Source organism: Triticum urartu, chromosome 5A, assembly GCF_056163025.1.
Source record: "Triticum urartu cultivar PI428250 chromosome 5A, HENAU_Tu73, whole genome shotgun sequence".
In the NCBI taxonomy this organism is placed as follows: domain Eukaryota; kingdom Viridiplantae; phylum Streptophyta; class Magnoliopsida; order Poales; family Poaceae; genus Triticum; species Triticum urartu.
The window spans coordinates 552,095,353-552,122,862 of record NC_141877.1 but is presented as its reverse complement, the minus strand read 5'-3'; the positions used below and the strand labels follow the sequence as shown (position 1 = coordinate 552,122,862).

The 27,510-nt window shown below is 45.8% G+C and overlaps 1 protein-coding gene across 1 annotated transcript; it reads right to left on the bottom strand.

Annotated features, from left to right (window-relative positions):
* Nucleotides 1–977: 977 nt before the first annotated feature.
* On the bottom strand, nucleotides 978–4,296 carry LOC125556637 (uncharacterized). Its single transcript, XM_048719323.2, has 5 exons — nucleotides 3,592–4,296; nucleotides 3,243–3,333; nucleotides 2,143–3,094; nucleotides 1,808–1,929; nucleotides 978–1,214 (listed from the first exon to the last, which is right to left on the bottom strand). The coding sequence occupies exons 1-2, from the start codon at nucleotides 4,294–4,296 to the stop codon at nucleotides 3,271–3,273; spliced, it is 768 nt and encodes a 255-aa protein (XP_048575280.2). The 3' UTR covers nucleotides 978–1,214; nucleotides 1,808–1,929; nucleotides 2,143–3,094; nucleotides 3,243–3,270.
* Nucleotides 4,297–27,510: the final 23,214 nt, after the last annotated feature.

The following is a 27,510-nucleotide window of genomic DNA, read 5'->3' as shown; positions in this document are numbered from 1 at the left end:
ATAATGTTCATGCTCAACGCTGGCACCAAATAACAATTATTTAGGTCTAATACTAATCCCGAAGGTAGATGTAGAGGTAGCGTGCCGACCGCGATCACATCAACTTTGGAACCGTTTCCCACGCGCATCGTCACCTCGTCCTTAGCCAATCTTCGCTTAATCCGTAGTCCCTGTTTCGAGTTGCAAATATTAGCAACAGAACCAGTATCAAATACCCAGGTGCTACTGCGAGCATTAGTAAGGTACACATCAATAACATGTATATCACATATACCTTTGTTCACCTTGCCATCCTTCTTATCTGCCAAATACTTGGGGCAGTTCCGCTTCCAGTGACCAGTCTGCTTGTAGTAGAAGCACTCAGTTTCAGGCTTAGGTCCAGACTTGGGTTTCTTCTCTTGAGCAGCAACTTGCTTGCCGTTCTTCTTGAAGTTCCCCTTCTTCTTCCCTTTGCCCTTTCACTACAAGAAATATGTCAACTTGTGACCACCACTATTGGTCACTGAATGGTCACAAATTTCCATTTGTGACCTTTTTGTGACCAAAAACATAAGGTCAAAAGCTGGCCGTTGTAAACTGACTATAGCGACCTTTCTTCTGGAATGGTCGCAAACGTTTATGACCAAAATAAGCCTATTATTCTGTTTTGGTCACTAGCAACCTCCCCAGTCCACGTAGGCATCCAGCGTGGCAAGCTGATGTGGCACAAGATTCAGCCCGGTCCAATTCAGTTTTCTACATGGGCCTAGCCCAACAATTCAGCCTATTTGTGTTTTTTCTGTCTGTTAATTTTTGGTTGGGTTCATGGGCCAAGCCCAATATTGCAGCCTTTTTATTGTTGGGTTGTGGCCTTTATGTCTAAACGAATTTATTTTTCTTTTTTTCCCAAAAGAAGGGTCCACTAGTCAGATGGGTCCCAGTTGTCAGGTTCTAGTAACATCATCAGTTGGTTGTAGCCTTTTCAGGCGCAGTACACAGGAATACAATTTTGCCCATATATATTGTTGAGAATTTTTCATAATTTTGCTGTCAAAGCAGCATGTACACAGGAATACAATTTTGCTATCAAAGCAACATTTCAAACGTACATCTTCATGACATCGTACATAAAAACCAGCAATAAAAAGATTACAATATGCCATTTGGCTCAAATCACATAACATATGACATCCAGGTTCCAGCAACGAAAAAAGATAACCACCACATCATACCATCTGCACATTCAAAGAGAACAAACTATATGTCAAAAGAGAACTGAGCAGAAAATTGCCAATAAAAGAAAGAAGATAATATACTCTATAATTACTACAGATTTGCTCACTGATACACACACACACTTTGCATATACAGATTTGCTCCCCGCAAAAACAATTCTGAACAGTTGGCTATAATAATTTACGGCAAAGAAATTCCCAAAACAGAGAATGGTACATCTCGAAATTCCCCAAAAACATAGGAAATGCGACATCCATGACAAGCTGTGGCATTACTAGAGGATTTGATTAAACCAACATGTTGGAGTGTGTTGAATAGATAAAATAAACTCAATTAATGGGGCAATGCAAATTATTTACTCACTATCGCACGACATTCACCTGTGATTGAACCCTGCGGGCACATACAAATTATCACTTGACCCGGTTATGGAATGAGCTGGTGCAAGATTGAGGTAATTCCAACTTTACGTTGGACTAACCAAACACTGTCCTTTAGTATGTAAAACCTTCTGTTCTTCCAAAAGATTCAGTAGAGTGGGCTAAATTCTTTACTCACTACAGTTTCAACTATTCTATATGGAAAAAATTACCAGAAAATCTCTGCAGAGAACCATTACCACCAATCAGTTGCGACTCAATTCTTCTTTCTTGACCCAAATGCATTCTTTCAGGCCAAACAAAATTGAGCCTCCTAGCGAAATCTTCAACTTCCCTGTTTGTTCAGAAATGAAGCATGTCATTAATTCGCACGAGGGCTTTTGTACAGGAATATGAGTAGTAAATTTGTTATAGCATTTTCAGTATACATAATAATAGAATAATCAAATATAAACAGCAGTGAGCCCAAGTACTAGCAAATAGATCTTCTGCATAGAACACTACAATTTAGAAAAGAGAACTAGGGGTAGGAGAGGGAGCCGCTCACCGATGAGCTTGTGGTCGCTGCCATACATAGCCGCCGTCACGCCGGTCACCGTGCGCAAGAGCAGAGCACCGCTGCACCGGTGACACACACCATGAGCTACCTGGGGAAAAGAATATGAGCCACAGTTAGCCAATTCACATGACAGTAGGCAGGTAAAAGCAGAACCAGAGGATCATGAAGCAGGCGGAGCTGGGATTTCACTTTTTCTCTGGAACTAATAGAACATGCTACTAACAAGTTATCGGAACCATTCCAACAGCAGGGCACACCACAGCTACCCACTACTCCATTAGTTAGTACGTACCAACCACAGCCACAACTCCACAGGCATTGCTGATGGAGCTAAACCGACTTCAACTTGCAGACAAAATTAGCACACAACTCATGCATCACATCACTAGCGAAGTAAACCGATTTCAGCATAGAGTTTATTATCATATGAGTTCCCTATTTCTGTGGTCCTGGAGTTTGGCGTGTTACCTCATCCGCGATCATGCTAACAGACAGACATAACATGGGTTGTACCATGGCGCCAGTGAAAGAAACATGCAGCAGAACTCTCAAAGAATCTCCCCCCCAATCACTTCTCAAATATGTTTCACTTCTTATTGGAAGCAAATGTCATTGTACTGTACATTTGTACAGACGAAATAGTTATCGTACATTTGTTACTACTGCCATATTTGATGCAGCTTGACTAGTATAATCAATGCAAATACTTCTAATCCCCACGAATCATAATATCAGTCAGGTTAAATGAAATCAGTTATCCCAAAGCAATGAAGCTTAATGGCACCGGACCAAGAAAGACCAAAAAAAACTCGCCAACTTATCTTTCTGATGCACAATGGTCTCAGCGACCACCATCTCTATGCATAACCAAGTGTGCCTCGATATCAGCCACGCTAGCGTCCTGTAGTGGTTGTCTGTCCAGTCCATCATTGGCACCACGCTGCGGGAGCGGGGGGATGGGAGCAAGAAAATAAGTATCAGTCAGCTCCGACCATGGCCAGGTATATTGTCCAACTCGGGACTGGACACAATCAACAGATACGAAATGCACAATTGACAACAGCTCCCACCAGACGGAGGAAACGAACCTGGCGTGGATGAGCTTGACACTGGTCTTCATGCCGGGCCTGGACCAGTTGTAGGCGATGGATCCCGCGATCCCCGTGAGCCACAGCGTCCCTGCAAGCACACAGGACAGACTGGATCACACCCACAGCCTATCCGTACCATACCAGAATTATGCATCTACCTCTAAACACGAAACTAGTTGGTACAGAACAGTATAGGGGAATTTGGACATGGCCGGCGAGATCCGGCACTAAACCCCGGCCAGATCCGATCCCTGGGAAGGAGACAAAGCCATGATCCGGCCCGGGCCTCGCGAGATCTGGCCTCTGGGAATGCATTTTGAGGAGGGAGGAGGGGTAGGGGTAGTACCGAGATGTCGACGAGGTGCGCGACGAGGCTCTCGGCGTCGATGAGCGCCGTGGCTTCGGCGACCGTGACCTTGGGTTTCTTCACCTTGGGCGCCTCGGCCTGGGGGCGGTCCTTGGCCGCGCCGTCCGAGTCGGAGCCCTCGTCAGAGGAGCGGGAGCCCCAGGGGACGTGGGTGTTGGCGTTGGCATCGTCGGAGTTGTAGCCGACCGTGGCGTCCCGGGCGGCCTGGATCATGCAGTGGCGCTCCTGCGAGCGCTTGTCGATGCCCTCGAAGATGTCGGGCTTGCCCAGATAGGGTGCCGCGGCCGTGACCGAGGCCATGGCGGCAGGCTTGCGGCTGCTGCCCTTGGCGTAGGTCACCTTCTGCCAGCCGTGTGAGGGGTCAGCGGGCGCGGAGGAGGAGGAGGAGGCGGCGAGCGCGTCCATGGCGGACGAGGAGGAGCCCGTGGTGAAGGCGACGTCGTCCATTGCCATGGCTGGGGTGGGGCGGGGTCGGCACGGGGAGCATGCAAGGGAGAGGCAAGTCATTTGCTTTGGTTGCGCGCTGGTGGGTGGGGGTGCGGGGCGGAGGAGGAGAGCGATGAGAGCCGTGGCGGCGGCGAGGACTGGATCTGAATCGGGGGAGAGGGGAGAGGGGACGGGAGGAGTGGAGTTAGGGTTTGGGCTGCGGGTGGGTGGGTGGATGGATGGATGGATGTGTGCCATGTCATCAATCCATGGCACAAACATCTCCACCAATGAAAATTAAATTTATGTATATGTGTTTTTTTCTTTTTATTTCTCTTTTTTCTTTTCGCCTATGTGAAGAACCTATCAAATATTAGTTACAAAATTGGACCGCAACAATTTTTAAAAATATTTGACCGTGTATTATGTACAAATTGACCAAAGGTTCCCTCTTAAAAGTTTTTCGTCCACCTCTCGTCCATTTTCCGAGTGCCCAAAATAAGTTTTTTTAAGGACCTACCATATATTTGTTGCAAAATTGGACCAAGTAAATTTTCTAAAATACTAGGCCATATTTAATATACAATTGACCAAATGGTTGGGTGTCAAAAGTTTTGATCCACCTCTCGTGAAAAAGACAAATTTCCGTCGGTTTAGCTGGAAGCGGGTCAAATTTGAACTGCAGCTGCCTCATAGTTTGCTCTTCATTTTTTCCAAAAATCATTTCTAGGTACAAAAGTATCTATTTAATCAGAGAAATATCAAAAGTTTTCCAATATTCAACCACTAGCTAGGAACAGTCATGCCCGTAGTTTTGACCGCATTTTGAAACGGGCATAAAAAATTCAAAAAAATCAAAAAATTAGGAAACCTTCGCATTGTGTCATTATATGTGGCCAAGTTCCCAGGAAAAATAACAAACTTGTAATACGACAATTATTTTTAAAAAGTGTTCTCAGAAATGAGATATCATGCATGAAGATTCAGGGTTTTCAAGCCAAATGATCAATCTTATGGTCACATTCATGGCATAGTTTGTTCAAATGATCTCATATTGTGCACAAGGGTTCATATTGGAATAGCAAACAATGTTGCCTAAGGAAGTTTTCATTTTCTTTGGACAAAAAAACCATTTTCCATTTTTCGAGTGCCCAAAAGGAGGTTTTTTTGTGAAGGACCTACCAAATAATTGTTGCAAAATTGGACCAAATCATTTTTCTAAAATACTAGGACATATTTAATGCACAATTGACCTAATGGTTGGGTGTAAAAAGTTTTGATCCACCTCTCATGAAAAAGACAAATTCCCGCTGATTCAGCTGGAAGCGGGTCAAATTTGAACTGTAGCTGCCTTGTAGTTTGCTCTTTATTTTTTCCAAAAATCATTTCTAGGTACATAAGTATCTATTTAATCATAGAAACACTAAAAAAATTCCAAGATTCAACCACTAGCCAAGAACGGTCATTCCCGCCGTTTTGACCGCATTTTGAAACGGGCATAAAAAATTCAAAAAAATCAAAAAATTGGGAAACCTTCGCATTGTGTCATTATATGTGGCCAAGTTCTTAGGAAAAATAACAAACTTGTAATACGGCAATTATTTTAAAAAAGTGTTCTCAAAAACGAGCTATCACGTGTGGAGATCAATGGCTTTCAAGCCAAATGATCAATCTTATGGCCACATTCATGGCATAGTTTGTTCAAATGATCGCATATTGTGCACAAGAGTGCATATTGGAATGGCAAACAATGTTGTCTAAGGAAGTTTTCATTTTCGTTGGACGAAAAAACCATTTTCCATTTTTCGAGTGCCCAAAAGGAGGTTTTTTTGTGAAGGAACTACCAAATAATTGTTGTAAAATTGGACCAAATCATTTTTATAAAATACTAGGCCATATTTAATGCACAATTGACAAAATGGTTGGGTGTAAATTTTTTTGATCCACCTCTCGTGAAAAAGACAAATTTCCGCCGATTTAGCTGGAAGCGGGTCAAATTTGAACTGCAGCTGCCTCATAGTTTGCTATTTATTTTTTCCAAAAATCATTTCTAGTTACATAAGGACCTATTTAATCATAAATACATGGTTTGGTGGCGATACGTTGAGGTTTGGGCGGTGGCCGAGGGCCCCAACTCTAGAGCGCGTAAACTCGCATGCCCGTCGCGTGGTCACCGCATGACCGTAATGTTGCCATGTGTTCTGGGAGGCCTAGGCATGTCTAGTGGGTTGGGCACTACCCAGGTTGGTGCTAGGAAGAAAATTACAACATAAGATTCTCATGAGGAGACAGATCGATGCTCAAATATTAATTAGCAGCCAAGTGTTTGATTAGCGGTACGGGAAATGCACATGGCCAATGGGCGTGAGTTTTGGCTGAGGATGATAATCTACTAAGGAGAATGTCTTCACAAATTTTTAGCTCAAAAGGAGGATCCTAGGTGGTACTTGCTTTGCAAAGTACCACGCTGGACAAAAATATGAATGTTGAAGCTGGGCTCAAAATAATGAATGGAGTGAGCTGAAATTTTGTGGAGGATGGTTATTTGGGCATAGGAAAGCATTGTAGAAAATTGATACCATTTGGACATGCCAAAGTAGTACTTCCTTCACAATGCTCTTCTATGGACAGAAACTTGGGAAAACTAGTGAGAGAGATTGGATGAATGAAATTAGCTCAAAATTGGTGTAGGCAAGTTACTTAGGTATGGTCATGCGCTGGTAAATTTTCAGATCATTTGGGTAAGCCTAGCTAGTACTTACTTCACAAAGCTTCTCTCGAGGTAGAAACTTTGGAAATTTCCTGAGAAAGATTTACTAATAAAATTGAGCTGAATATTACCATGTGGCAATGATTTGGGTATGAAAGAGTGCCCGAAAAGTTTGAGGGTAATTGGAGGGGTCTATATAACACTTGCTTTGCAACGTGCCAATTTGGCCATAAAATATAAATTGAACCTGGGCTCACATAGATGATTTGACTGAGCTGCAATTTGGAGGAGGGTGATAATTTAGGCATATGAAGGAACTGTATAAATTTCATGTCATTTAGAGATATAAAGAAGGTACTTCCTTCACAATGCTTCTAGGTGGACAAAAACTTTGGAAATTTGCCGAGGAAGATTTGCTAGGCAAATGGAGCTGAATTTTGTCATGCGGTAATGATTTGGATAGGAAAGAGTGCCCAAAAATTCCAAGGGCAATCAAGAATATATAAATAGCACTTCCTTCATAAAGTGTTGTTGTAAACAGAATAGGAAAATGAATATTGTTGAATTAGTTTTGAACTAGGCAAGGAAGGATTTTTACATATTTGATGAAGATATGCCCCAAAGAATTTATGAGATTTTTTTGGGAATTTTGGGAATGATAGAAATATAGGTTGCTTCACAACCTAGGGCAAAAACTGCCACATGGACATGACACATAGGCAAAACTGATGAGATGGCGCCTAGTCATCACAACCCACCACAATCTACAAGGCTATGACCATCTATATTGGTCATTAACAACTAGAAATAAGGTAGCGGACTAGCACTGTTTGCTTTGTGACCATTTCATGTAAGGAAATTATGATCTTTCTGACCAAAATGGTCGCAATGGTTTAGGGTTTGGAGCCCCCTGAACAGCTTTTGACCAATTGGTCTAAAATGGTCATAAATTTATGACCAATTCTTCGAGGGTCACTGACAGAAGGTCATAAGTTGACATATTACTTGTGGTGTTTTTCTTGAAACTAGTGGTCTTGTTGACCATCAACACTTGATTTCTACCTCCGCAGCTTTCAGCATTGCGAAGAGCTCGGGAATAGTCTTATTCATCCCTTGCATATTATAGTTCATCACGAAGCTCTTGTAGCTTGGTGGCAGTGATTGGAGAATTCTGTCAATGACGCAATCATCTGGAAGATTAACTCCCATCTGAATCAAGTGATTATTATACCCAGACATTTTGAGTATATGCTCACTGACAGAACTGTTCTCCTCCATCTTGCAGCTATAGAACTTATTGGAGACTTCATATCTCTCAATCCGGGCATTTGCTTGAAATATTAACTTCAACTCCTGGAACATCTCATATGCTCCATGACATTCAAAACGTCGTTGAAGTCCCGATTCTAAGCCGTAAAGCATGGCACACTGAACTATCGAGCAGTCATCAGCTTTGCTGTGCCAGACGTTCATAACATCTGGTGTTGCTCCAGCAGCAGTCCGTGTAATTGCTACCATCATCTTTCAACTTTGCTTTCTCAAGGAACGCATTAAAATTCAACGGAACAACAGCACGGGCCATCTATCTACAATCAAACATACATAAGCAAGATACTATCAGGTACTAAGTTCATGATAAATTTAAGTTCAATTAATCAAATTACTTAAGAACTCCCACTTAGACAGACATCCCTCTAATCCTCTAAGTGATCACGTGATCCAAATCAACTAAACCATGTCCGATCATCACGTGAGATGGAGTAGTTTCATTGGTGAACATCACTATGTTGATCATATCTACTATATGATTCACGCTCGACCTTTCGATCTCCGTGTTCCGAGGCCATATCTGTATATGCTTGGCTCGTCAAGTATAACCTGAGTATTCCGCGTGTGCAACTGTTTTGCACCCGTTGTATTTGAACGTAGAGCCTATCACACCCGATCATCACGTGGTGTCTCAACACGAAGAACTTTCGCAACGGTGCATACTCAGGGAGAACACTTCTTGATAATTTTAGTGAGAGATCATCTTATAATGCTACCGTCAATCAAAGCAAGATAAGATGCATAAAAGATAAACATCACATGCAATCAATATAAGTGATATGATATGGCCATCATCATCTTGTGCCTGTGATCTCCATCTCCGAAGCATGATCACCATCGTCACCGGCACGACACCTTGATCTCCATCGTAGCATCGTTGTTGTCTCGCCAATCTTATGCTTCCACGACTATCACTACCGTTTAGTGATAAAGTAAAGCATTACTACGCGATCACATTGCATACAATAAAGCGACAACCATATGGCTCCTGCCAGTTGCCGATAACTCGGTTACAAAACATGATCATCTCATACAATAAAATCAGCATCATGTCTTGACCATATCACATCACAACATGCCCTGCAAAAACAAGTTAGACGTCCTCTACTTTGTTGTTGCAAGTTTTACGTGGCTGCTACGGGCTTAAGCAAGAACCAATCTTACCTACGCATCAAAACCACAACGATAGTTTGTCAAGTTGGTGTTGTTTTAACCTTCGCAAGGATCGGGCGTAGCCACACTCAGTTCAACTAAAGTTGGAGAAACTGTCACCCGCAAGCCACCTATGTGCAAAGCACGTCGGGAGAACCGGTCTCGCGTAAGCGTACGCGTAATGTCGGTCCGGGCCGCTTCGTCCAACAATACCGCCGAACCAAAGTATGACATGCTGGTAAGCAGTATGACTTATATCGCCCACAACTCACTTGTGTTCTACTCGTGCATATAACATCAACACATAAAACCGTAGGCTCGGATGCCACTGTTGGGGAACGTAGTAATTTCAAAAAAAATTCCTACGCACACGCAAGATCATGGTGATGCATAGCAACGAGAGGGGAGAGTGTGATCTACGTACCCTTGTAGATCGACAGCGGAAGCGTTATGACAACGCGGTTGATGTAGTCGTACGTCTTCACGGTCCGACCGATCAAGCACCGAAACTACGGCACCTCCGAGTTTTAGCACACGTTCAGCTCGATGATGATCCCCGGACTCCGATCCAGCAAAGTGTCGGGGAAGAGTTCCGTCAGCACGACGGCGTGGTGACGATCTTGATGTACTACTGTCGCAGGGCTTCGCCTAAGCACCGCTACAATATTATCGAGGAGTATGGTGGCAGGGGGCACCGCACACGGCTAAGAATATGATCACGTGGATCAACTTGTGTGTTTCTGGGGTGCCCCTGCCTCCGTATATAAAGGTTCAAGAGAGGAGGAGGCCGGCCGGCCCCTATGGCGCACCAAGGAGGAGTCCTACTAGGAGGGGGAAAGAAGTGGGGAGGGAGAAGGAAAGGGGGGCGCCGCCCCCCCTCTCCTAGTCCAATTCGGACCAGGGGGCAGGAGGCGCGCGGCCCACCTTTTGGCTGCCCCTCTCTCTCTCCACTAAGGCCCATATGGCCCATTACTTCTCCCGGGGGGGGGGATTCCGGTAACCCTCCAGCTTTCCGGTTTTCTCCGAAATCACCCGGAACACTTCCGGTGTCCGAATATAGCCGTGCAATATATCAATCTTTATGTCTCGACCATCTTGAGACTCCTCGTCATGTCCGTGATCACATCTGGGACTCCGAACAACCTTCGGTACATCAAAACGTATAAACTCATAATATAACTGTCATCGAAACCTTAAGCGTGCGGACCCTACGGGTTCGAGAACAATGTAGACATGACTGAGACATGTCTCCGGTCAATAACCAATAGCGGGACCTGGATGCCCATATTGGCTCCTACATATTCTACGAAGATCTTTATCGGTGAGACTGCATAACAACATACGTTGTTCCCTTTGTCATCGGTATGTTACTTGCCCGAGATTCGATCGTCGGTATCCAATACCTAGTTCAATCTCGTTACCGGCCTGTAATACATCATCTCGCAACTAACTCATTAGTTGCATTGCTTGCAAGGCTTAAGTGATGTGCATTACCGAGAGGGCCCAGAGATACCTCTCCGACGATCGGAGTGACAAAACCTAATCTCGAAATACGTCAGCCCAACATGTACCTTTGGAGACACCTGTAGAGCACCTTCATAATCACCCAGTTACGTTGTGATGTTTGGTAGCACACAAAGTGTTCCTCTGGCACATGGGAGTTACATAATCTCATAGTCATAGGAACATGTATAAGTCATGAAGAAAGCAATAGCAACATACTAAACGATCGGATGCTAAGCTAATGGAATGGGTCATGTCAATCAGATCATTCAACTAATGATGTGATCCCGTTTAATCAAATGACAACTCTTTGTCCATGGTTAGGAAACATAACCATCTTTGATTAACGAGCTAGTCAAGTAGAGGCATACTAGTGACACTTTGTTTGTCTATGTATTCACATATGTATTATGTTTCCGGTTAATACAATTCTAGCATGAATAATAAACTTTTATCATGATATAGGGAAATAAATAATAACTTTATTATTGCCTCTAGGGCATATTTCCTTCACATGGCTCATTCCTCGGGCCAGGCTGGGGTGAGGAGACGCCAGGAGCTGAGCTCTTTCAGGAACCACAAGAGAGTCTCGACAGCCGCACCGGCGGCGGCAACTATCGGGTACCACTCATCCCTCAGAAGCAAGCTTATGCTAACCATGGGTCGCAGGAGATACAGGTCGCTGCAGCAGGTGGCTGCCCCAATTCTGCAGGCTCATACCCCTCAGGAGGAGAGCGCAGGGGGCTGCAGGAGAGGGGCCGAGATTCGAGTTCATCCCCGCGGTGGTCGGAGCAAGGTGTTCTCAGGAGGTAGGCCCCCTGCCGGAGAGGTGCCCCAGGGCCTGCCCCCGGCAGGGGACCCGTGGTCGTCGGGGGAACCGCTGGCGACCGCTCTGCCTCATTGGCGTCGTCCTGGTTTCCGGTCGCCGTCGATGGCGGCAGAGTGTGGCGCAAGGCGGGGCCCTCGTCTGGCGATATGAAGCAAGGCCGGTACCTGTGAAGAAGGCCCATTGCATGTGAAGCTCGCCGCCCGTGACACTCTCACGTAATAATGAGTGGGGCTGTACATGTTGGGGAACGTAGTAATTTCAAAAAAATTCCTACGCACACGCAAGATCATGGTGATGCATAGCAACGAGAGGGGAGAGTGTTGTCTACGTACCCTCGTAGACCAAAGCGGAAGCGTTGACGCAACATAGAGGAAGTAGTCGTACGTCTTCCCAGTCCAACCGATCCAAGCACCGTTACTCCGGCACCTCCGAGTTCTTGACACACGTACAGCTCGATGACGCACCCCGGGCTCCGATCCAGCAAAGCTTCGGGGAGGAGTTTCATCAGCACGACGGCGTGGTGACGATCTTGATGTTTAACCGTCGCAGGGCTTCACCTAAGCACCGCTACAATATGATCGAGGTGTAATATCATGGAGGGGGGCACCGCACACGGCTAAGGAACGATCACGAAGATCAACTTGTGTGTCCTAGGGTGCCCCCCTGTTGGGGAACGTAGTAATTTCAAAAAGTTTCCTACGCACACGCAAGATCATGGTGATGCATAGCAACGAGAGGGGAGAGTGTGATCTACGTACCCTTGTAGATCGACAGCGGAAGCGTTATGACAACGCGGTTGATGTATTGGTACGTCTTCACGGTCCGACCGATCAAGCACCGAAACTACGGCACCTCCGAGTTTTAGCACACATTTAGCTCGATGACGATCCCCGGACTCCGATCCAGCAAAGTGTCAGGGAAGAGTTCCGTCAGCACGACGGCGTGGTGACGATCTTGATGTACAACTGTCGTAGGGCTTCGCCTAAGCACCGCTACAATATTATCGAGGACTATGGTGGCAGGAGGCACCGCACACGGCTAAGAATATGATCACGTGGATCAACTTGTGTGTTTCTGGGGTGCCCCTGCCTCCGTATATAAAGGTTCAAGAGAGGAGGAGGCCGGCCAGCCCCTATGGCGCGCCAAGGAGGAGTCCTCCTCCTAGTAGGAGTAGGACTCCTACTAGGAGGGGGAAAGAAGTGGGGAGGGAGAAGGAAAGGGGGGCGCCGCCCCCCCTCTCCTAGTCCAATTCGGACCAGGGGGAGGAGGCGTGCGGCCCACCTTTGGCTGCCCCTCTCTCTCTCCACTAAGGCCCATATGTCCCATTACTTCTCCCGGGGGGGTTCCGGTAACCCTCCGGCTTTCCGGTTTTCTCCAAAATCACCCGGAACACTTCCGGTGTCCGAATATAGCCGTCCAATATATCAATCTTCGTGTCTCGACCATTTTGAGACTCCTCGTCATGTCCGTGATCACATCCGGGACTCCGAACAACCTTCGGTACATCAAAACTTATAAACTCATAATATAACTGTCATCGAAACCTTAAGCGTGCGGACCCTACGGGTTCGAGAACAATGTAGACATGACCGAGACATGTCTCCGATCAATAACCAATAGCGGGACCTGGATGCCCATTTTGGCTCCTACATATTCTACGAAGATCTTTATCGGTGAGACCGCATAACAACATACGTTGTTCCCTTTGTCATCGGTATGTTACTTGCCCGAGATTCGATCGTCGGTATCCAATACCTAGTTCAATCTCGTTACCGGCAAGTCTCTTTACTCGTTCTGTAATACATCATCTCGCAACTAACTCATTAGTTGCATTGCTTGCAAGGCTTAAGTGATGTGCATTACCGAGAGGGCCCAGAGATACCTCTCCGACGATCGGAGTGAAAAATCCTAATCTCGAAATACGTCAACCCAACATGTACCTTTGGAGACACCTGTAGAGCACCTTTATAATCACCCAGTTACGTTGTGACGTTTGGTAGCACACAAAGTGTTCCTCCGGCACACGGGAGTTACATAATCTCATAGTCATAGGAACATGTATAAGTCATGAAGAAAGCAATAGCAACATACTAAACGATTGGATGCTAAGCTAATGGAATGGGTCATGTCAATCAGATCATTCAACTAATGATGTGATCCCGTTTAATCAAATGACAACTCTTTGTCCATGGTTAGGAAACATAACCATCTTTGATTAACGAGCTAGTCAAGTAGAGGCATACTAGTGACACTCTGTTTGTCTATGTATTCACACATGTATTATGTTTCCTGTTAATACAATTCTAGCATGAATAATAAACTTTTATCATGATATAAGGAAATAAATAATAACTTTATTATTGCCTCTAGGGCATATTTCCTTCACCCCCTGCCCCCGTATATAAAGGAGCCAAGGGGAGGGGGCGGCCGGCCAAGGAGGGGCGCGCCAGGGGGAGTCCTACTCCCACCGGGAGTAGGACTCCCTTCTTTCCTAGTTGGAGAAGGAGAAGGGGGGAAAGAGGAGGAAGAGGGGAAGGAAAGGGGGGGGCGCCGCCCCCCTTCCCTTGTCCTATTTGGACTAGCAAGGGGAGGGGCGTGCGGCCACCTCCTACCTGCTTCTCTCTTCTCCCTCAAGGCCCATGTAGGCCCAATAACCCCCCGGGGGGTTCCGGTAACCCCCCGGTACTCCGATAAAATGCCGATTTCACCCGGAACGATTCCGATGTCCAAATATAGGCTGCCAATATATCGATCTTTATGTCTCGACCATTTCGAGACTCCTCGTCATGTCCGTGATCACATCCGGGACTCCGAACAACCTTCGGTACATCAAAATACATAAATTCATAATGAAACTGTCATCGTAACTTTAAGCGTGCGGACCCTACGGTTCGAGAACAATGTAGACATGACCGAGACACGTCTCCGGTCAATAACCAATAGCGGGACCTGGATGCCCATATTGGCTCCTACATATTCTACGAAGATCTTTATCGGTCAGACCGCATAACTACATACGTTGTTCCCTTTGTCATCGGTATGTTACTTGCCCGAGATTCGATCGTCGGTATCCAATACCTAGTTCAATCTCGTTACCGGCAAGTCTCCTTACTCGTTCCGTAATACATCATCTCACAACTAACACATTAGTTGCAATGCTTGCAAGGCTTATGTGATGTGTATTACTGAGAGGGCCCAGAGATACCTCTCCGTCAAACAGAGTGACAAATCCTAATCTCGAAATACGCCAACCCAACATGTATCTTTGGAGACACCTGTAGAGCTCCTTTATAATCACCCAGTTACATTGTGACGTTTGGTAGCACACAAAGTGTTCCTCCGGTAAACGGGAGTTGCATAATCTCATAGTCATAGGAACATGTATAAGTCATGAAGAAAGCAATAGCAACATACTAAACGATCGGGTGCTAAGCTAATGGAATGGGTCATGTCAATCAGATCATTCAACTAATGATGTGATCCCGTTAATCAAATAACAACTCTTTGTCTATGGTTAGGAAACACAACCATCTTTGATTAACGAGCTAGTCAAGTAGAGGAATACTAGTGACACTTTGTTTGTCTATGTATTCACACATGTATTTTGTTTCCGGTTAATACAATTCTAGCATGAATAATAAACATTTATCATGATATAAGGAAATAAATAATAACTTTATTATTGCCTCTGGGGCATATTTCCTTCAGTCTCCCACTTGCACTAGAGTCAATAATCTAGATTACACAGTAATGATTCTAACACCCATGGAGCTTTGGTGCTGATCATGTTTTGTTCGTGGAAGAGGCTTAGTCAACGGGTCTGCTACATTCAGATCCGTATGTATCTTGCAAATCTCTATGTCTCCCACCTGGACTAGATCCCGGATGGAATTGAAGCGTCTCTTGATGTGCTTGGTTCGTTTGTGAAATCTGGATTCCTTTGCCAAGGCAATTGCACTAGTATTGTCACAAAAGATTTTCATTGGACCCGATGCACTAGGTATGACACCTAGATCGGATATGAACTCCTTCATCCAAACTCCTTTGTTTGCTGCTTCCGAAGCAGCTATGTACTCCGCTTCACATGTAGATCCCGCCATGACGCTTTGTTTAGAACTGCACCAGCTGACAGCTCCACCGTTTAATGTAAACACGTATCCGGTTTGCGATTTAGAATCATCCGGATCAGTGTCAAAGCTTGCATCAACGTAACCGTTTACGATGAGCTCTTTGTCACCTCCATATACGAGAAACATATCCTTAGTCCTTTTTAGGTACTTCAGGATGTTCTTGACCACTGTCCAGTGATCCACTCCTGGATTACTTTGGTACCTCCCTGCTAAACTTATAGCAAGGCACACATCAGGTCTGGTACACAGCATTGCATACATGATAGAGCCTATGGCTGAAGCATAGGGAACATCTTTGATTTTCTCTCTATCTTCTGCAGTGGTCGGGCATTGAGTCTTACTCAACTTCACACCTTGTAACACAGGCAAGAACCCTTTCTTTGATTGATCCATTTTGAACTTCTTCAAAACTTTGTCAAGGTATGTGCTTTGTGAAAGTCCAATTAAGCGTCTTGATCTATCTCTATAGATCTTAATGCCCAATATGTAAGCAGCTTCACCGAGGTCTTTCATTGAAAAACTCTTATTCAAGTATCCCTTTATGCTATCCAGAAATTCTATATCATTTCCAATCAGTAATATGTCATCCACATACAATATCAGAAATGCTACAGAGCTCTCACTCACTTTCTTGTAAATACAGGCTTCTCCGAAAGTCTGTATAAAACCAGATGCTTTGATCACACTATCAAAGCGTTTATTCCAACTCCGAGAGGCTTGCACCAGTCCATAAATGGATCGCTGGAGCTTGCACACTTTGTTAGCTCCCTTTGGATCGACAAAACCTTCCGGTTGCATCATATACAACTCTTCTTCCAGAAATCCATTCAGGAATGTAGTTTTTACATCCATCTGCCAAATTTCATAATCATAAAATGCGGCAATTGCTAACATGATTCGGACAGACTTAAGCATCGCTACGGGTGAGAAGGTCTCATCTTAGTCAACCCCTTGAACTTGCCGAAACCCTTTTGCGACAAGTCGAGCTTTGTAGACAGTAATATTACCGTCAGCATCAGTCTTCTTCTTGAAGATCCATTTATTCTCAATTGCTTGCCGATCATCGGGCAAGTCAACCAAAGTCCATACTTTGTTCTCATACATGGATCCCATCTCAGATTTCATGGCTTCAAGCCATTTTGCGGAATCTGGGCTCACCATCGCTTCTTCATAGTTCGTAGGTTCATCATGATCTAGTAGCATGACTTCCAGAACAGGATTACCGTACCACTCTGGTGCGGATCTTACTCTGGTTGATCTACGAGGCTCAGTAGTAACTTGATCTGAAATTTCATGATCATCATCATTATATTCCTCACTAATTGGTGTAGGTATCACAGAAACCGGTTTCTATGATGAACCACTTTCCAATAAGGGAGCAGGTACAGTTACCTCATCAAGTTCTACTTTCCTCCCACTCACTTCTTTCGAGAGAAACTCCTTCTCTAGAAAGGATCCATTCTTAGCAACGAATGTCTTGCCTTCGGATCTGTGATAGAAGGTGTACCCAAGAGTCTCCTTTGGGTATCCTATGAAGACACATTTCTCCGATTTGGGTTCGAGCTTATCAGGTTGAAGTTTTTTCACATAAGCATCGCAGCCCCAAACTTTAAGAAACGACAACTTTGGTTTCTTGCCAAACCATAGTTCATAAGGCGTCGTCTCAACGGATTTTGATGGTGCCCTATTTAACGTGAATGCGGCCGTCTCTAAAGCATAACCCCAAAACGATAGCGGTAAATCAGTAAGAGACATCATGGATCGCACCATATCTAGTAAAGTACGATTACGACGTTCGGACACACCATTACGCTGTGGTGTTCCGGGTGGCATCAGCTGCGAAACTATTCCGCATTGTTTCTAATGTACACCAAACTCGTAACTCAAATATTCTCCTCCACGATCAGATCGTAGAAACTTTATTTTCTTGTTACGATGATTTTCTACTTCACTCTAAAATTCTTTGAACTTTTCAAATGTTTCAGACTTATGTTTCATTAAGTAGATATACCCATATCTGCTTAAATCATCTGTGAAGGTGAGAAAATAACGATATCCGCCACGAGCTTCAACATTCATCGGACCACATACATCTGTATGTATGATTTCCAACAAATCTGTTGCTCTCTCCATAGTACCGGAGAACGGCGCTTTAGTCACCTTGCCCATGAGGCACGGTTCACAAGTACCAAGTGATTCATAATCAAGTGGTTCCAAAAGTCCATCAGTATGGAGTTTCTTCATGCGCTTTACACCGATATGACCTAAACGGCAGTGCCACAAATAAGTTGCACTATCATTATCAACTCTGCATCTTTTGGCTTCAACTTTCTGAATATGTGTATCACTACTATCGAGATTCATCAAAAATAGATCACTCTTCAAGGGTGCATGACCATAAAAGATATTACTCATATAAATAGAACAACCATTATTCTCTGATTTAAATGAATAACGGTCTCGCATCAAACAAGATCCAGATATAATGTTCATGCTCAACGCTGGCACCAAATAACAATTATTTAGGTCTAATACTAATCCCGAAGGTAGATGTAGAGGTAGCGTGCCGACCGCGATCACATCGACTTTGGAACCATTTCCCACGCGCATCGTCACCTCATCCTTTGCCAGTGTTCGCTTAATCCGTAGTCCCTGTTTCGAGTTGCAAATATTAGCAACAGAACCAGTATCAAATACCCAGGTGCTACTGCGAGCTCTAGTAAGGTACACATCAATAACATGTATATCACATATACCTTTGTTCACCTTGCCGTCCTTCTTATCCGCCAAATACTTGGGGCAGTTCCGCTTCCAGTGACCAGTCTGCTTGCAGTAGAAGCACTCAGTTTCAGGCTTAGGTCCAGACTTGGGTTTCTTCTCTTGAGCAGCAACTTGCTTGCTGTTCTTCTTGAAGTTCCCCTTCTTCTTCCCTTTGCCCTTTTTCTTGAAACTAGTGGTCTTGTTGACCATCAACACTAGATTTCTACCTCCGCAGCTTTCAACATTGCGAAGAGCTCGGGAATAGTCTTATTCATCCCTTGCATATTATAGTTCATCACGAAGCTCTTGTAGCTTGGTGGCAGTGATTGGAGAATTCTGTCAATGACGCAATCATCTGGAAGATTAACTCCCATCTGAATCAAGTGATTATTATACCCAGACATTTTGAGTATATGCTCACTGACAGAACTGTTCTCCTCCATCTTGCAGCTATAGAACTTATTGGAGACTTCATATCTCTCAATCCGGGCATTTGCTTGAAATATTAACTTCAACTCCTGGAACATCTCATATGCTCCATGACGTTCAAAACGTCATTGAAGTCGCGATTCTAAGCCGTAAAGCATGGCACACTGAACTATCGAGTAGTCATCAGCTTTGCTCTGCCTTCATAACATCTGGTGTTGCTCCAGCAGCAGGCCTGGCACCCAGCGGTGCTTCCAGGACGTAATTCTTCTGTGCAGCAATGAGGATAATCCTCAAGTTATGGACCCAGTCCGTGTAATTGCTACCATCATCTTTTAACTTTGCTTTCTCAAGGAACGCATTAAAATTCAATGGAACAACAGCACGGGCCATCTATCTACAATCAAACATACATAAGCAAGATACTATCAGGTACTAAGTTCATGATAAATTTAAGTTCAATTAATCATATTACTTAAGAACTCCCACTTAGATAGACATCCCTCTAATCCTCTAAGTGATCACGTGATCCAAATCAACTAAACCATAACCGATCATCACGTGAAATGGATTAGTTTTCAATGGTGAACATCATTATGTTGATCATATCTACTATATGATTCACGCTCGACCTTTCAGTCTCCGTGTTCCGAGGCCATATCTGCATATGCTAGGCTCGTCAAGTTTAACCTGAGTATTCTGCGTGTGCAAAACTGGCTTGCACCCGTTGTAGATGGACGTAGAGCTTATCACACCCGATCATCATGTGGTGTCTGGGCACGACGAACTTTGGCAACGGTGCATACTCAGGGAGAACACTTCTTGATAATTTAGTGAGAGATCATCTTATAATGCTACCGTCAATCAAAGCAAGATAAGATGCATAAAAGATAAACATCACATGCAATCAATATAAGTGATATGATATGGCCATCATCATCTTGTGCCTGTGATCTCCATCTCCGAAGCACCGTCATGATCACCATCGTCACCAGCACGACACCTTGATCTCCATCGTAGCATCGTTGTTGTCTCGCCAATCTTATGCTTCCACGACTATCACTACCGTTTAGTGATAAAGTAAAGCATTACTACACGATCGCATTGCATACAATAAAGCGACAACTATATGGCTCCTGCCAGTTGCCGATAACTCGGTTACAAAACATGATCATCTCATACAATAAAATCAGCATCATGTCTTGACCATATCACATCACAACATGCCCTGCAAAAACAAGTTAGACGTCCTCTACTTTGTTGTTGCAAGTTTTACGTGGCTGCTACGGGCTTAAGCAAGAACCAATCTTACCTACGCATCAAAACCACAACGATAGTTTGTCAAGTTGGTGTTGTTTTAACCTTCGCAAGGACCGGGCGTAGCCACACACGGTTCAACTAAAGTTGGAGAAACTGACACCCGCCAGCCACCTGTGTGCAAAGCACGGCGGTAGAACCAGTCTCGCGTAAGCGTACGCGTAATGTCGGTCCGGGCCACTTCATCCAAGAATACCGCCGAACCAAAGTATGACATGCTGGTAGGCAGTATGACTTATATCGCCCACAACTCACTTGTGTCCTACTCGTGCATATAACATCAAACCATAAAACCTGGCTCGGATGCCACTGTTGGGGAACGTAGTAATTTCAAAAAAATTCCTACGCACACGCAAGATCATGGTGATGCATAGCAACGAGAGGGGAGAGTGTTGTCTACGTACCCTCGTAGACCGAAGCGGAAGCGTTAACGCAACGTAGAGGAAGTAGTCGTACGTCTTCCCGGTCCAACCGATCCAAGCACCGTTACTCTGGCACCTCTGAGTTCTTGACACACGTACAACTCGATGACGCACCCCGGGCTCCGATCCAGCAAAGCTTCGGGGAGGAGTTTCGTCAGCACGACGGTGTGGTGACGATCTTGATGTTTAACCGTCGCAGGGCTTCGCCTAAGCACCGCTACAATATGATCGAGGTGTAATATCATAGAGGGGGGCACCGCACACGACTAAGGAACGATCACGAAGATCAACTTGTGTGTCCTAGGGTGCCCCCCTGCCCCCGTATATAAAGCAGCCAAGGGGAGGGGGCGGCCGGCCAAGGAGGGGCACGCTAGGGGGGAGTCCTACTCCCACCGGGAGTAGGACTCCCTTCTTTCCTAGTTGGAGAAGGAGAAGGGGGGAAAGAGGAGGAAGAGGGGAAGGAAAGGGGGGCGCCGCCCCCCTTCCCCTGTCTTATTCGGACTAGGAAGGGGAGGGGCGCGCGGCCACCTCCTGCCTCCTTCTCTCTTCTCCCTCAACGCCCATGTAGGCCCAATAACCCCCCGGGGGGTTCCGGTAACCCCCCGGTACTTCGGTAAAATGCTGATTTCACCCGGAACGATTCCGATGTCCAAATATAGGCTTCCAATATATCGATCTTTATGTCTCGACCATTTCGAGACTCCTCGTCATGTCCGTGATCACATCCGGGACTCCGAACAACCTTCGGTACATCAAAATACATAAACTCATAATGAAACTGTCATCGTAACTTTAAGCGTGGGGACCCTACGGTTCGAGAACAATGTAGACATGACCGAGACACGTCTCCGGTCAATAACCAATAGCGGGACCTGGATGCCCATATTGGCTCCTACATATTCTACGAAGATCTTTATCGGTCAGACCGCATAACTACATACGTTGTTCCCTTTGTCATCGGTATGTTACTTGCCCAAGATTCGATCGTCGGTATCCAATACCTAGTTCAATCTCGTTACCAGCAAGTCTCTTTACTCGTTCCGTAATACATCATCTCACAACTAACACATTAGTTGCAATGCTTGCAAGGCTTATGTGATGTGTATTACCGAGAGGGCCCAGAGATACCTCTCCGTCAAACGGAGTGACAAATCCTAATCTCGAAATACGCCAACCCAACATGTACCTTTGGAGACACCTTTAGAGCTCCTTTATAATCACCCAGTTACGTTGTGACGTTTGGTAGCACACAAAGTGTTCCTCCGGTAAACGGGAGTTGCATAATCTCATAGTCATAGGAACATGTATAAGTCATGAAGAAAGCAATAGCAACATACTAAACGATCGGGTGCTAAGCTAATGGAATGGGTCATGTCAATTAGATCATTCAACTAATGATGTGATCCCATTAATCAAATAACAACTCTTTGTCTATGGTTAGGAAACACAACCATCTTTGATTAATGAGCTAGTCAAGTAGAGGCATACTAGTGACACTTTGTTTGGCTATGTATTCACACATGTATTATGTTTCCGGTTAATACAATTCTAGCATGAATAATAAACATTTATCGTGATATAAGGAAATAAATAATAACTTTATTATTGCCTCTAGGGCATATTTCCTTCAGTACACGCCCCGGAGTCTCCGGAGAGCCGCCCTCGGGCCTCGGGGACTCCCGCCCACGCACAGTGGCAGCACTTAGCTCCGCGCTGGTGAGAAGACGTCGAAGACTAGACTAGGTGCCGGACGCGGCCTTTTGCTTTTGCGTTTCCTTGTTGACGAAGTTCTTCGATTTGGATTTAAGTTGGATTTGAGCTCGATGCTTGCATTTTTTTGGGGAAAGGGGTGTTTAGTCTCATTCGAGCAATCTCTCGCGTTCTGGTTTTGGCTTTGCGCCCAAAGTTAACTTCGGCAGCCCCCCCTCGCGAGCCCCTCATGAGCCGGGCCGGGCCAGGCATGTTCACAACCAGGACCGCTGCTACCGCACCCTTTCCGGAGGACTCGTCGGAGTCGGAAGGTACACGAGTCGGCTGACCCATCACCGGGCCAGCGGCTAAGTGCACACGCAACATTATGCTTACCAGGGTACTAATTGCAAACCTTTACATGAGGGGCCTCCCCTGCGAAAATGCTCTTACATCCTTCAGGGCCAAGCCCGAACCTTCTTCGTGCAGGTTAAACAGCAGTGACATGCGGTCAGTCGGACATATCACTCACCGCGTCTTCTTGGGCATCCTCGGAGGCATCACTGGCGTCGTTCACATTGCCACCGCTTCCAGCATCTCCATCAGCGCCAGGCTCGTCCACAACGCCGCCTTCATTGGCGCCCACGACCACGCCGTCGTCATCAGACGCAAAGGCCCTGACGAGGGCGTCCATGTTGTCCTCCACCCACCGCGCCAGGTCGCCTCAGACGGCAATGGGCACAGGTGTGATGGCAGCGTCGAAGTCGAAGTGGGGGTCCCTGTCCTGCAGATGGCTGATAACGTGAGAGAAGGCACGCCCCAGCAAGGCTCGGCTCCTCTATTAGACAAGCCAACGAGACCTCTCAGATCGGTTCTCCAGAAGCGTCACCACATCGGTGAAAAATTGGAGGTTGCCGGCGTAGTTGACCTCGTGCGGCTCCTTAGCGGCAGCCTCGCATATATAGCCCAAAGCTGTGTTGGCCCTCTCTTTGAGCGTTTGAAGCATGGGGGCATGCACATGCTCCAGAACCCGCCACCAACGGATCTCGTCCTCATTCTGCTACGTGACGGCCTCGACGTCATCAACCCTCTGTTTGAGAAGAAGCTGATCGGCCCGGGAAGAGGACAGCTCCGCCTGCGCCGCGCTGAGGGCGACTGCGGAGGAGTCCGCACGCCGCATCACTTCGGTCAGTTTGGCCCTGAGGGCTGCGGTCCTGCCCTTGGCCTCGGCCTTGATTGTTGGAAATATGCCCTAGAGCAATAATAAATTAGTTATTATTATATTATATTTCATTGTTCATGATAATCGTTTATTATCCATGCTAGAATTGTATTGATAGGAAACTCAGATACATGTGTGGATACATGGACAACACCATGTCCCTAGTAAGCCTCTAGTTGACTAGCTCGTTGATCCATAGATGGTTACGGTTTCCTGACCATGGACATTGGATGTCGTTGATAACGGGATCACATCATTAGGAGAATGATGTGATGGACAAGACCCAATCCTAAGCCTAGCACAAAGATCGTGTACTTCGTATGCTAAAGCTTTTCTAATGTCAAGTATCATTTCCTTAGACCATGAGATTGTGCAACTCCCGGATACCGTAGGAGTGCTTTGGGTGTGCCAAACGTCACAACGTAACTGGGTGGCTATAAAGGTACACTACAGGTATCTCCGAAAGTGTCTATTGGGTTGGCACGAATCGAGACTGGGATTTGTCACTCCGTGTAAATGGAGAGGTATCTCTGGGCCCACTCGGTAGGACATCATCATAATGTGCACAATGTGACCAAGGAGTTGATCACGGGATGATGTGTTACAGAACGAGTAAAGAGACTTGCCGGTAACGAGATTGAACAAGGTATCGGATACCGACGATCGAATCTCGGGCAAGTACAATACCGCTGGACAAAGGGAATTGTATACGGGATTGATTGAATCCTCGACATCGTGGTTCATCCGATGAGATCATCGTGGAACATGTGGGAGCCAACATGGGTATCCAGATCCCGCTGTTGGTTATTGGCCAGAGAGTTGTCTCGGTCATGTCTGCATGGTTCCCGAACCCGTAGGGTCTACACACTTAAGGTTCGGTGACGCTAGAGTTGTTATGGGAAATAGTATGTGGTTACCGAAGGTTGTTCGGAGTCCCGGATGAGATCCCGGACATGGCGAGGAGCTCCGGAATGGTCTGGAGGTGAAGATCGGTATATTGGACGAAGGGTATTGGAGTCCGGAATTGTTCCGGGGGTACCAGGTGATGACCAGCGTGTCCGAAAGGGGTTTCGGAGGCCCCGACAAGCGTTGGGGGGCCTTATGGGCCAAGGGGAGAGGGCACATCAGCCCACTAAGGGGCTGAGTGCCCCTCCCACCCCATCTCACGTAACCAGGAGAGGTGGGGGCGCCACCCCTAGGGCAGCCGCCACTCCCGGCTTGGGGGGCAAGTTTCCTAGGGGGTGGGGGCGCCCAAACCCATCTAGGGTTTCCCCTGTGGCCACCGCCCCTCCCCTAGGGAACCCTAGGGCGCCTCCCCCTCCTCCCTCCCCCCTATATATAGTGAGGGAGAGAGAGGGCAGCCGCACCCTTCCCCTGGCGCAGCCCTCTTCCTCCTCCAACACCTCATCCTCCTCCGTAGTGCTTGGCGAAGCCCTGCCGGAGAACCACAAGCTCCTCCACCACCACGCCGTCGTGCTATTGGACTTCTTCCTCAACCTCTCCCTCCTCCTTGCTGGATCAAGGCGTGGGAGACGTGTCCGTTCTGTACGTGTGTTGAATGTGGAGGTGCCGTCCGTTCGGCGCTAGGATCATCGGTGATTTGGATCACGACGAGTACGACTCCATCAACCCCATTCACTTGAACGCTTCCGCTTAGCGATCTACAAGGGTATGTAGATCCACTCTCCTTCCCCTCGTTGCTATATTACTCCATAGATTGATCTTGGTGATGCATAGAAAATTTTAAATTTCTGCTACGATCCCCAACAGTGGCATCATGAGCTAGGACTATGCGTAGTTTCTATGCACGAGTAGAACACAAAGCAGTTGTGGGCGTTGATTTTGTCAATTTACTTGCCGTTACTAGTCTTATCTTGATTCGGCGGCATCGTGGGATGAAGCGGCCCGGACCGACCTTACACGTACTCTTACGTGAGAATGGTTCCACCGACTGACATTCACTAGTTGCATAAGGTGGCTAGCGGGTGTCTGTCTCTCCCACTTTAGTCGGATCGGATTCGATGAAAAGGGTCCTTATGAAGGGTAAATAGAAATTGGCATATCACGTTGTGGTTTTGGCGTAGGTAAGAAACGTTCTTGCTAGAAACCTATAGCAGCCACGTAAAAACTTGCTACAACAATTAGAGGACGTCTAACTTGTTTTTGCAGCATATGCCTTGTGATGTGATATGGCCAAAAGGATGTGATGAATGATATATGTGATGTATGAGATTGATCATGTTCTTGTAATAGGAATCACGACTTGCATGTCCATGAGTATGACAACCGGCAGGAGCCATAGGATTTGTCTTAATTTATTTATGACCTGCGTGTCAACATAAACGTCATGTAATTACTTTACTTTATTGCTAAACCGTTAGCCATAGTAGTAGAAGTAATAGATGACGAGACAACTTCAAGAAGACACGATGATGGAGATCATGATGATGGAGATCATGGTGTCATGCCGGTGACAATGATAATCATGGAGCCCCGAAGATGGAGATCAAAAGGAGCAAAATGATATTGGCCATATCATGTCACTATTTGATTGCATGTGATGTTTATCATGTTTTACATCTTATTTTCTTAGAACGACGGTAGCTTAAATAAGATGATCCCTCTCTAAAATTTCAAGAAAAGTGTTCCCCCTAACTGTGCACCGTTGTGAAGGTTCGTCGTTTCGAAGCACCACGTGATGATCGGGTGTGATAGATTCTAACGTTCGAATACAACGGGTGTTGACGAGCCTAGCATGTACAGACATGGCCTCGGGACACATGCGAAACACTTAGGTTGACTTGATGAGCCTAGCATGTACAGACATGTCCTCGGAACATAGAAGACCGAAAGGTCGAACATGAGTCGTATAGAAGATACGATCAACATGAGATGTTCACCATTCATGACTAGTCCGTCTCACGTGATGATCGGACACGGCCTAGTCGATTCGGATCATGTTTCACTTAGATGACTAGAGGGATGTCTATCTGAGTGGGAGTTCATTAAATAATTTGATTAGATGAACTCAATTATCATGAACATAGTCTAAATTGTCTTTGCAAATATGTTGTAGATAAATAGCTCACGTTGTAGCTCCCTGTTTCAATACGTTCGTAGAGAAAGATTAAGTTGAAAGATATTGTAAGCAATGATGCGGACTAGGTCCGTAGTCCGAGGAGTGTCCTCACTGCTACACAGAAGGCTTACGTCTTTGATGCACCGCTCGATGTGCAAACCCCTACAACGTCGTCTGTGGATGTTGTGAGCACCTAACAGACACATCCTGATGACTACTTGATAGTTTAGTGCACCATACTTTACGGCTTAGAATCGGGATTCCAATGACGTTTTGAACGCCATAGAACATATGAGATGTTCCAAGAGCTGAAATTGGGATTTCAGGCTCATGCCCATGTTGAGAGGTGTGAGACCTCTGACAAGTTCTTTTGCCAACAAGATGGAGGAGAATAGCTCAGCTAGTGAGCATGTGCTCAGAATGTCTGGGTGCTACAATCACTTAAAGTAGTGGGAGTTAAACTTCCAGATAAGATAGTGATTGATAGAGTTCTCTAGCCACTATCACTAAGCTACTAGATCTTTGTGATGAACTATGACATGCAAGGGATGGAGTTGATCCCGGAGCTGTTCACGGTGCTTAAGACCGCAAAAGGTAGAAATCAAGAAGGAGCATCAAGTGTTGATGGTTTAACAAGACCACTGGTTTCAAGAAGGGCAAGGGCTAGAAGGGAAACTTCATGGATGGCAAACCAGTTGCCACTCCAGTGAAGGAACCCAAGGTTGAACCCAAACCCGAGACTAAGTGCTTCTATTGTAAGGGGAACGGTCACTGGTAGCGGAATTACCCCAAATGCATGGTAGATAAGAAGGCTGGAAACTTCAACAAAGTATATACGTGTTATTAATGTGTACCTCACTAGTACTCCTGGTAGCACCTGGGTATTGGATACCGGTTCAGTTGC